This window comes from Platalea leucorodia, assembly GCF_965183815.1.
Source record: "Platalea leucorodia genome assembly, chromosome: 22".
Classification (NCBI taxonomy): domain Eukaryota; kingdom Metazoa; phylum Chordata; class Aves; order Pelecaniformes; family Threskiornithidae; genus Platalea; species Platalea leucorodia.
The window spans coordinates 1,881,065-1,893,584 of NC_138844.1; the positions used below are offsets into that span (position 1 = coordinate 1,881,065).

The 12,520-nt window shown below is 43.9% G+C and overlaps 1 protein-coding gene across 1 annotated transcript; it reads right to left on the reverse strand.

Moving 5' to 3' along the window:
• Positions 1-1,271: 1,271 nt before the first annotated feature.
• WNT9B (Wnt family member 9B) lies at positions 1,272-8,663 on the reverse strand (the record flags this gene model as incomplete). The annotated part of the gene is made up of 3 exons (XM_082331647.1): positions 8,414-8,663; positions 2,676-2,941; positions 1,272-1,748 (listed from the first exon to the last, which is right to left on the reverse strand). Exons 1-3 carry the CDS (start codon positions 8,487-8,489, stop codon positions 1,272-1,274), a joined length of 819 nt encoding a protein of 272 aa, XP_082187773.1. The 5' UTR covers positions 8,490-8,663.
• Positions 8,664-12,520: the final 3,857 nt, after the last annotated feature.

Genomic DNA, 12,520 nt, shown 5'->3' on the forward strand with positions numbered 1-12,520 from the left:
GTCGGGGACTGCCTCACTGCCATTCCCAAGACTGCTCTCTAAGACACAACCAGAGGAACAAAACAGGCTGTTTCTGTTGTGTTTAACTTAAAGTTAGCTAGAAAAACATGACTCAAAGTCAGGGGATCACAATTCTGTTATGGGCTGTGCTCTTTCCCCCAGGTCACCTTCTCTCATGCCAGATGCCTGCATTTTCTAGATATATCTAACTTCTCAGTGCAGAGATGGTCACTCATGACTTGCACATTTTTAACATGCCCCAGTTCCTGTGGTTCCTAATTCCCTTTCAGAAATTTTATCTGTCATCAGCACAAGGCAGAACTGTGGGATGTGGTGCACCTCGGGCAGTAGGGCAAAGAGTGATACACATAATACAAAAAGGTGATTGATAGTTTGATTGGGGGGGGAGAGAGATGCATAAGTGGCACCATGACCCTGGATCCACCGCCATAAAATAACCCCCTGCAAGGCAGCATGCTGCAAAGGGGCAACTTCACAGATCTCAGCTGAGTTCCTGTGATACATGCACTGTAACAAAGGCAATTCCAGGTCTCCTGTGTACAGCAAGGTTAAAATGCAGTTAAAAGGCACTTGGAGTCTTAACGTCCGAACTATAGACGTGGGAGATGATGGCTATAAGCTCCATTTGTTTGTAAACTGGTATTTCTGAGGCACAATTCTTGCATCAAGACGAGACTACTCAACAGCGTGTCTTTGAGTTCAAAGCAGAAAGGATTCACCCAGCTCCCAGAAAACAGCATTGAAAATCCCCTGCTGCCAGAGTCCTTTTGCCTTAGTGCAGGAACATGGCTGCCCCTGCTCCATCAGGATCCAGTCTCTGGTTAGTTGCCTCCCCAGTCCCTTAATTCTCTTCTCTCCAGGAACCAGGGCGCAAGCCCTCAGTATTTCAGTGTCACCACCCCAATGCATTTACATAAGTGCAAGTGAGGGATGGAGGAGGGGGATATTCCTGCAGGCAAGAGTACAAGTTTTAGCTCAAGAGAGATATTTTTGACTGCTTCCATGTTCCTGCTGTCCCCACATTACCCCCACTCTCTGTCCCTCCTTCCTGATCTGATACCTGAAAAAAACTCTGGTTTTCACCTCTCATACAGGGGCTCTCTCCAGATCGGAGGATCTCAACATTGAGATAATAGGAGCACTGGACATTTTTGGTGCTTGCCTTTGCCCTCACCCCACAGCAGAGAATCATGTCTCTCCCTACTGCTTTCTTTTACTCTAGGCCTTGTTTTGACCCTCTAGCACTGACTTTACTGCTTGCAGCTGTAGACCACCTCTTCCTGCATGCACTGTTGGCACTCAACATAGCAACACCACTGCACCTGACAGTGGCAAGAGAAGGTAACCAGCCGGCTCTGGGTGTTATAGCCTCGTCCACAGCACATGCTGTCACAGTTGCCTTCCCGAGAGCAGGTCCTCCCAGCAGTTCCCAGGGAGTATTTGCTGGGACGACAGAAACTGGGGGAGTCTTCCACATACACCAGGTCAGTAGAGCGGGGCGAAGCAGGGTGCTTGGGGGAATGGCTGTGTCTCTGTGGGCCAGCCAGCTCTGAGTGTCCCACAGCATCATTGGTGGTGCTGAAGACCTTGACGGCGTCATCATAGCGCAGCTTCAGTAGTCGTCCAATCTCATGGAAAGGCGAAAGCTGTTTCCAGCATGTCCGGACAGCACATGAGCCGGAGACGCCATGGCACTTGCATGTGGTTTTGAGACCATTTTTCACAGCCTGATGAGGAAGAGAAGTGGTAGTCATTATCTGCCAGGACCATGAGCTTAGTTCTGGGTAGAGGTAACACCTCAGATTGCAGACAGCCTGGAGGTACTTCAGTTTTATTGGTATTATTCCTATTCTATGGAGGAAAAAGTAAAAAAAAAAAAAAAAAAAAAAAAAACAAAAAAACCAAAAGCAACAGAGGAATGGCTACAGAGTTGACTGGCGAGCCAGAGAGTAGAAAGCCTGAATGAGGACAAATGGCTGAATACTGAGGCCAGTCAAATTCTTACTAAGCCTATTTGGAATAGCAGGAGTAGTCAACCATGAAACTGAGTGTCTCCAGCATGGTGGATTCCCTTTGTTACACTCAAATCAAGATTTGATTCAAAACAAGTAATTGGACTCAGTAAATGGAAAACGATAAGTCAGTAGCCTGTAACATACAGGCCAAAATGCTTGATCTAATGGTCTCCCTGACCCAAACTTGTGATATGACTAGTTCCGTAGCAAATCGCCAGCAGACTCATAATTGATCTCAAGAGTGTCAACCCTTAATCTACTTCACACAGCCCACCAGCTCTGAAGCTCTAGGTGTTCTCAAAACTCCCTGTGGCCGTGGCATAACCGATGGAGTAATCCAGCCAGTGAGTTTTACAGCTGTTACCATGCTGCATGTTGCTGTCACTCAGCCCTTGATACCACTAGAGGATACAGGAGGCTGGTCTGCCACTCAGCATGCAACTCCTCACACCAGAGTCCAGGAGACTTTCCAGGGAGCTGTCAGTACCATGAGGTCCACGACACACCAGTAAACAGGTCTGGTTTGTGAGTAGGGCCAGTGAATACCCCTCTCACAAACAGCCTCGGCTGAGGATACGTTAGAAGACTTGCACTGAGTCCTAACTTCTTTCTAGGCCTGCTGCTGCTGCAGCTCCTCACCTTGATGCCAACATTGGTGTTGTGGATGTCCACCTTGGCCCGCAGGTCTTTGCCAATCCTCTTCTGACCCAAGAATTTTTTCAGGAACTTGGTGCTGTATTTGAGGTTGTCTCCACAAACGCCCCATTGCCAGGCCTTGCGGTTCTCCAGGTCTGGGGAGTCATCGCAGGTGCAGCGCTCCATGCGCCCAGCGCTACATGCTCTGGCCAGGGAGTGGGTAAGAGCTGCGGAGGACACTGCATAGAGGAAGGCAGTTTCCTTAAAACCTGCACAGGAGAAGGATTAGGTGAGGGTAGGAGCAGGAGAGGCAAAATAAGGTGTTCATCAGCCTCACTGGCTCTCCTGACTGTCCATGAACTAAAACCAAGCACAATACTTAGAAATACAGAGAGACAAAACTCTTCCATTACCTGCACACCATTCCTAGCAGAGAATCTCAATATCATGTTTGAAGTAACTGGTGTAGTAACACCCTAATCTCACCTGGTGGCTGTGACTGATTCAATATGGAGACAGGAGACCACTCATGAATCAAGGGATGGGTGGCAATAGCCAAACACTCCTGGGAAAATATTCAACTGCAAAAAGCAACAGTCATGAAACTCCATTTGTCCTCATCCTCACCACAGAGCTGATAGGTGTGAACAGAGACTGTCACTGAAATCATGTTGTGGCTTAAAATCAGAAAATATTTAGTAGAGACTGAAAAAATAGTTTAAAAATCTGACCCCTTATTTTAAAATGCTTTTATCTGGGACTGTGTTGGCACAGTATAGTAGTATTTCATATGGAAAGATCACAAGTAGTGTGATTGGGAAAGGTTCTATGTTGAAGGACATCTTGGGCAAGAAGGATGAACTCTCCTGCATGTGAGTGGATTTTCTGAATTCCCTGTAAATTATCTGCTCCCAGTGACTGTGGTGATACTTTCTGAAGCTATTCTCTTTTCTAAGGCAGGCTTCCCAGCTTGGCTACGTTTGCCCTGAGGTATGCGACAATGACACACCATGACATTTTAACCAGGGAAGAAAGTACAGTGCCTGAATAGAAATTCAGTCTCAGTACCTGAATAGAAATTCAGTCTGAAGACATGGAATCAGACAGGAATGGGCATGTTGATATGGCACCCATGAGCTCCAGAGAAGTTCCAAAAAACACTGATTGACACAAACCTGACCTAAATCCCAAAGTATTTTGGTTTGATTATTTCCTTCCTCTCCTATTTAATCCAGGGGGAAATCTTAACATTTCCTCCAGAGTTTATTTGCAGAAATGAAAACTATTAATAGGAAATTGCTTACAAGTCCACAATTTAGGAAGTAGAGCAAGGAAGAGAAAGACAGGTGACTGATCAATAGCTCCGAGTGCAGGAATGGATAAGATTGGCCAAAATAGAAACATTGTAGTTTATGAAAAATAGAACACTTCCACATTGCATAGAAGGAAACACATTGAAGCAAATATTCCACATTGGAAAATACCAAATTTCCTTCGACATCTGAAGGAAACATCTGTTTCCCCAAAAAATGGAAGAGAGAGGGAGAACCACAGAGACCTGATCTAGTCTTGCAGTTAGCCCTGCTTTGAGCAGAGATTGGAAGGGACCTCTAGACTTCATCCAGTCCAACCTCAAATCTTTCCATTATTTCGTTCCCTCAAAGAATTCCCATCCAGCTGTAATAATAGATCAGACCACTGACTGCTGAGATCCGGGTGAAGTCACCATAAATCTGACCAGAGAACAGGACAAAGAGTTCTTCTGCATGAAAAATTGACTAGTCATGAACATAATGGAGAGGCTACATTAGTAACTTCAATATAGACTTCATAGGAGCTTGTTGGAATTCCAGAATTTTAGATGAAAGATGTAGCAACAGTATGGACGTGGATGAGAGAGTCAAGAAAATGTGAAGGAGGTCAAGGAGATCAATCAACAAACTTCTTCGTACCTCACCATTTTAGTTGCTGTATCACTGAGACAAGTAACTTGCAGCTAAGCTCTCTGGTTGATGATGCTCTATAAAATCTCTCAGGGTACTGGAAGAATAATGAAAAAATGTCACCAGATCCATCAAAAGTTTTGGAAAAGCTGATATGGGACACAGCCAATACAGATTATGGATAGCAACATGATGCTTACACATTTTCAAACAGTGGCTAACCCAAAAGAAGGATCTAAGAGAGGATAAGATACATTTCAGATCCTAAATCTGAAAAATAATTTCAGTATCTAATCTCCAATTGCGTACCAGATTCCCAATATCCTATCTGACATACTGATACCAGAAGAGAGGAGAGCATTTTAGAAACAGTTTCCCATACCATATAAAGCTAGCAGTACCAGTCAGCTCCACATACCCTGCTAAATCTGACTTTGTGGAATACCACACTGCTTCTGCTATTTCTGACCAGTGATGGTTTGGTTTCTTCTGTGGCAATCCACGTAAGTGCTGGCCAGATTTCAGCCCACTTGAAATCAGAGACCATTGCCTGTGGTCAGGCCACTGCAGACAGCAGTACTGAAGATAACGAGCATACTTTCCAATCGTGTCCTTCTTCTCCCCCCCTCCCACCTCCTTTTATGGCAAAAGTTCAACGTCACCAGGCTGCCAAATGCTCGTCTGAAAAGTCTAAGATGATTCCTTCTACTTTGACATAAGGGACTGACCACCGTTTAATTGTTTAATTCACAAATCACATGAGTAAAGGAAAAACTGAATGGTCCTTAAGTCCTTGTGGAATAACAATGAGCAGCTGTTGAAGCTGGATTTTCAGTAGGACATAGCACAAATGAGCAGGGATCAGCTCCAACAAACATGATTTGAGATGTAAATGGAGGTTTCTCTATGTGTCCTGGGTATCTATCCTCCCACCATGTCAATGGAGCTCTTGTCACCACAGCCAGTGGAGCCTGGACCAGGCTGTCAGAGTCTGGTTTAGGGATGAGTCAGTCTCCTGACCCCATTACTGAGTTGCCACTGACTATAATGAAATCTTAAACACTGGATGCAAGGGGGAACATCTAAATGCAGATGTCTTTGCATCTCAGTTTGGTTGCAAACATCCAGCACAGAGCTGAATTTCAAGATGTTGAAGCAAGCCAGCTCCCCCTGGTAGGACCTTGTACATGTCCAAGTCTTCCCCTGAGCTCTCTGGAATTACTTCTTAGCTCAGCAGCCTATAAATACAGAAAGACGTTTCCTACACTGGCAAGACACTGTTCTGTGGTGTGGTGTGCTCTAGACCACAAGGAAAACTGTAATAGGAGGAGTTTAGCCATGTGGTGATTCTGCCAAAGGCAAGATGCTCAAGGTCAAAGATTTTTCAATGCTACAATAAAAATAGTGTGAGCATTTCAGAGCAAGTGGAAGAGACATCTCTCGGGGTGGGGGGAAAACAATCAAAAACCAACCAACCAACCAAAAAAGAGTAGACCAGAAAGCTACAGAATTGTAGAAAGATTTAGGATGGAAGGACTTCTCAAGGTCTTTAGTACAACCTCCTGCTGAAAGCAGGGCTAACTCCAATGCCAGATAAAGTTGCTCAGGGCTTTGTCCAACCGAGTTCTCAAAATCTCTGGTGATGGAAATTCTGCATCTCGGAGCCACCGCTCCTGTGCTGTACCATTCCTAGATTCCTCATTACATCAATGAAACCACTGCTTGAAGGTCACAGAATCTGACCAACATGAAGCAAACAAATGGTCTGATGGAGGGGAGGATTGTAGAGTGCTCATTTCTCAAGAAGGATTTTTCTGAGTGGCTGGATCTGAGCTGTCTTTGCTATAGGTATTTATTTTCCCCAAATCACCATGTTGTTTGAGATTAAATAGTGCTTACCTGACCTCCAGCAGCAATTGACTGCCTTTATGGCACACTTTGGAAACAAAAAGATCATCATTGCTTTACAAAATTTATATAAAGACACCAACTGCCACCGTGCAAAAAGATAGCTTGAAATGTCTGTCCAGAATAATTTTAAATCTACCTATTTTCATGGATTTTTAAAGAAGTGGCAAAGGAATGCAGAAGAATTTTTCATGGATCGGTGAAGAGTAATAGCCATCATAATTGACTGCAATAGTCATAGAAGGATTGTAGGTTATGCAAAAGGAGTTTCCCAGTTTTATCCAGAGGAGTGTCGAAGTAAAACAACAAATGGTGCAGACTGTGAAAATACATCTGGCATTTCAAAAACCAGAAAGCCCTTGCCATTTTTTTTTACTTACTAAAAGTGTGTAAATACAGGAAAAAAGATGTTGGCATCTGTAGAAGCAGGAAAAGCATAGGTGATCCCAATCAGTCACAGAAGATTTTCAGTTGTCACTGCAAATTAAGTGTGGCTTTTCACCTGTTACAAAAATGAATCATGTCACTGGGACATGACCTTTTTTCCCTCTTTCACTCATAAGACCATTAAAGACAGTTAAATAGTGTGCGTTTTTCTTTACGGTTTCTCTAGGACCATGGTGATATCAAATGATTTAATCATTTCTAAAACTCTTCATCACTACTTGGGTGAAAGGACCATAGTCCATTGCCTGACCAACAATTTCTAAGGCAGCAACAAAACAGCAGTAGGAATATGTGAGAAGCAGATTAAAACTGGCAGCTGAAAGTGTTCACGTTCTTTGTGAAAGAAGCTAACCTATTTGCAAGTTAAAGGAAAATGAGAACTAATAATTGCTTCCAGCCAACTGTCCTTTCATATAGGAGATGTATATAGCATACTTTTCTGTATTAAATCATCATTTGATCCTTAAGATTGTGTAATAAAAGTTTTCAAACACTTATCCTCATCTGCCAAAACAGGTTTTAAATTACAGGTGATATTTTATTTTGTCAGTCAAGAGTCCATGGAAATGTTGAGGCATGCCACCATGAGATAATTAAATGTTTTCCAGCTATTTGAAGATGAGGATTATTCAATTGTCATTTTCAAGTTTTTGAGGTTGATGGAGGTACAGATGTCAGAAAGTCACTCAAAATGATCATGAACAGCTTCTTCCACAGTGTTCTAAAAAATTCACAATAGAGCCTCTTATAAACTCTTAGAAACTCTTATAAACTCTTAGAAACTCTTATAATTTAAAGGATTTATCATGCTCCCTCCTACCTCAAATACAGAACTTACTTACAGAACATTTTCTTCCTCTAAAGCCTTCTGTGAAACAGAAGCCAGTGGCTCTTCTGTCCACTCTGTCTGAACTTCTGCAGAAACTCAAAATATATGTGAAAGAGTCTTAGGAGATATTTGTAAACATGCACTGAAATGCATTAATGCTGATAAATAGCTTTTTCAAACAGTAAATTAGGAATAAATTCTGTATCTGAGAACAACAGTGATTTACATAGGAAAATATCCAAAGACCTAAAGAGTCTTTTCTTAAAATGTCCCTTGACATAAAGGACTAACCCTTATTTCTCACAGTATCATCCCTGATTGCCAGCCAAGGATGATGGTCAGCCTAGGAAGCTCTGGGCTCAGACAAAAATCCAAAAGCCAAGGGTGTGAACTTCCCTCTACTTTTCAATACGTGACAAACCATGCAAGAAAGATGAGGATAAGGCATATTTTGTGGCAGAAGGGCCCAAATTGCACAGCTCCCATTCCTAGGCAAAACGGATGATCTCTGCACTCCCTGGTTACTGCCCCACTTTGCTTAATTTGAGACTCATATTCCAGGGGCTACAGCACCAAGTGAGATTTTATACTGCAAACAAAAGACTACCTTGTACCTCGCTTCAGCAGGCTGGTCCGTCCCTCCAGGCTGCAGTTCCAGCGCTCGCTGCGAAACTGGTACTGGCACTCCATGATCCCAAGCCGGATGGCATCCCGCAAGGTCTCTGCCAAGCCAGGCTCCCTCCGGCAAAGCCTCTTCTGCTTGCGGGACAGCTTCAACAGGTCACACTGCTTCACGTGGACCTTCCCCTGGGCAGAGTTTGTGGAGGGTCCCAGGGATGGGAAGTGCGTCAGAGCTTCTTTCCCGGTCAAGCTGAAAGAAAGCGGAAAAAACAGTGAGTTATGGAAGACAGCAGACATGGAAGAGGTGATCAGAGGGACGGATATTCAGAAAGCTGCTGGTCACGGTACTCTACCAGCTCAGAAGATTAATCAGTACAGATTGATTAGATCTAGTATCCCATCTCCACCACACACCAAGGCAAGTAGCAGACTGTGGGGAGAAAGAAGAAACGCATGTGTGTTGTCACCAGCAACCTCAGGTGGGAAGTTTTCTTGACTTCATGAAGAGGACGTTTACACCCCTGCAGCTTTTTTTCTTTCACAGTACATTCGCCGTCACACACAGAGACATTTTACTCAATGGTGCTGCAGGTCACAGTATGTCACAGCTCTGTGCTAACTCCATAGAGCGTTAACCACATCCTTCCAGGATTTTGTGTGCATTGGTGCCACTAGACATAGCTAGGAAAGACCAACAAGGAGACATTATCAATGACTACCTTTCTAGAGCAAGCACGACTTTTGCTGGAAAACATTTTCTTGCTGAAAAAATAATGGAAAGGTCAACTAAAAATGTATTGCCAAATGCAATGTGCTTATATGTGATTCAGCTGAAAAATGCCAAAAATTTTTGAGACAAATGGTTTCACTTTTCATGGCAAGACAATCTTCTTCTTGCAAAATTTATCTCTCTTAATATCTTTAGGATGCTTGAAAACACACAGAAATTATTTTACATTGATGCAAGATTTGAGGGCTGCAAACAGAGAAGAGTCATGCATTTGCACAACACCGATCAGGAGGGCCGCTCCTGATTACCAAACAGGTAAGAATCACAGAGTGTATCAACCTCCGCACCCTGAAAAATACCAAAACCAGACAGATAAATGGAAACCTCCTAAACCTTTATATTTGGACACATCCCAGCCCCAACATTAACATTTGCAAACTACGCCTCCCCTCCTCCAAACCCTGTTGTTTTCTTTGCAAGTCCACAGGTAGTTCAACATGGACGAACCGATGAGCCAGTTGGTTCTTGTTCCTCTCCCCGAGTCAGGCAAACTGGGCTATGCTGCTCCACAAAGTGAGTGTGGGAGTCAGACAAGCAAAGCTGGATAGGGAGGGATGCAATCAGGAGCAATCTCTTAAGCACATCTACAAAGACTATCTGGCTGCTGGCACCCCCACCAGCAGTGCAGTGACTCTCCCCCATCTTCCCTGCACAGCTCAGTGCTTGAGCAAACCAAGCCAGATGGAGATGGACACCAGTTAGTAGGTTGGTACAAAGCCGAACAGGCAATTCCCCACAGCCATGTAGGAAGTGAGATTCTTCACCTCTGCACCATTATCGTGTTCCTTGTAAAATCATGGCTCTTTCACAGCTAAATTACCTGACCAGGTCTGACTGGTCATGTTTGCAGGTGTTTCCTTCTGCACAGCAAATGCTGTGCTGGCAGAGCAAGAAGAGAAAAGTCTGTGCCAGAGAACATGACAGGTGTCCACGTTGTCTACCACACACTCCAGTTCACAAGCAAAGAATTTTAACTGATGGAGGTGACCAAGATGAGACTTACCTGGCTCCACAAAAGACAGACATATCTAACACTCAACTGTTCAAGTAAGACCATACTCTTATAAGGGATATCAACTTTATTATGGAGGATGCAAGTCAAGCACTGCAGCTGCGATTTTAGTCCTCCACGTACTTTATAGACATCTATGTCTGAGCTAGTTGTCTAGATCTCTCTGTAGTCAATCCAGTCTATCCAGGAATGGGAGTTATAGCAGAATTCAGCTGACCTAACCCCACAGCACTTCTGCATTTGTTCTCACAGTAGCCCACAACCTCCAGATGCACTCACGTGTCCATAGTTAGGAACAAGTGCGATTAACTAAGATATGGAAATCATCCAGAGACCTGCAAACTAACCAAGCATGAAGGAATCCTTGTGAATCACACAGCAAGTATTAAACTTTAGAAACCAAGTGGGTGAGAAGAATCTCTTAATCCCATTGTCACTGCTGAACTGGGGGACAGAAACAAGAGATGTTCCAGTGAGAGCCAAGAGATAAACAGGCATTGCTGGAAACAGATATCTGGGGCCAGGTTCAGCCCAAGAAACTGGAATTAATACAGCCTGATGAGCTTCAGAGAGCAATTCAGACTGCACAGTTCAAAGCCCTATCTGGCACCAAACACTGCACAGAGAGGGCAGCAACAGCTGGTGCACAAGGGACATGGCAGTCCTGAGCTGGAGGAACCGTGGTGAGGGACATAAGATTGACTCACGTGAATGAGACCAACACATGATGAGCAAGCTTGACTGTTTTCCCTGACTCACTGTGGTGCTTAAAAACCAGTATACATGTTCATTGGAGTTACACTTCCTTGGGTGCATAAGCACATGCTCTGCACAAGCTCTGAAGCTCAAGAAGATCAAGATATGCCAACTCCAGCATGGGCAGGGAGAGGCTGAGATGTCAACAAAAGTCTGACTTCTTAGGGATGTCCAGACTGTACCTAACTCACTGGGACAAGCAGGGTTCAGGAAGAGGTGTTGCTCTTACGTCAGTTGGCGGACGAAAAACACTCACCCAGAGTCAGAGACCTGGACTTTGCCTGGTAGTGGGATCCCAGCACTCACATCCCAAGAAAGTGCACTCGTCCATGAGTAAAATGTGAGATGTGGTTATTCTCCATTTGCCATGCAGTATCCGTGTTCCCATGCAGCAAAGTTTCCCAAGTTGACAGCACAGAGAGAAGAAATAAGAAAAAGGGAACTGACACTGGAAAGAAGAGTTTGAGTCTCATATAACACTGAAATTGCTCACTGCTGGAAAGCCACATATGCAATTTTACTAAACTCCTGTATACCAAGCTACTGATTGTCCACATACCAACAGAACTACCACCCATGCCAAGCATCCTAACTCACAAAAATCCCTTCTCAGAACAAAGGCAGCTCCCCTCCTGCCAGTCTCCATCCTCATTTTAGTGTCTTCCATCCCAGCTAAACCGGCATTCATCCCTTGTCAGATATTTTTGAGACAGCAGTAGTAGCTTCACTGACTATTTAGACTAGTCATCTCCTTCCTATGAAAGATATGATCAGCTCTCAGCCCTTCCTTTTCACGGGGGATTCAGAAGCAGCAGCAGCTCTAGTGTAGAGGCTTGGTGGTTCTGCTTCCAAGGGAGTCCAACAGTATGACCTCAACTAGGGATAAAACAGAGAATTGCAAAGATAACTGCTCACTTTTTGTTCTTGTCATTATACATGCTTATCCCAAGGGGCTAGAATATTGGCCTAAAAGCCATGAATCCTTTCTCATGGGGAAAAGATAAAGTAGACAGCGCTTTAGTCTAGTGGTAAACAGCAAAGCAAGACCCATAGAATGAAAGCGAAAGTCAGAAATTCAGACGTTAAGCAGACACAATTTAACTAAGGGCTATTGAGCCCCCCCAGATTTGTCAGGGGCTTTGATGCATTTCCTCAAGTAGCAACAATAAAGTCAAGGCTGGGTGCTATTCTGTAGCTCACTGGATATCAAAGTATTCAGATCAGAGTGCTGACTCAGGAAGGAAAATATGGTGCAAAAGATATTGCTTAAAACTGCATGAGTGTAAAACAGAGAAAAGGTGGCAAACGGATCTTTAAATTTTTATAAGAGATGTGATGATCTACACAGCACAGGAGAACTGTACCACGCAAGCTGTTAGAAACTCTGAGAATAGTGTAGAATTAGTGGGCATAGGTTAAATACAGAACAGTGGAGAAGAATCAACACAGCTTCTGTAGGAAGTAGTCATGCCTCATAAACCTACTAGAGGTCTTTGAAGGAGTCATTGAACAGAAAGACCAAGGATAAGCCAGGTGCTACAC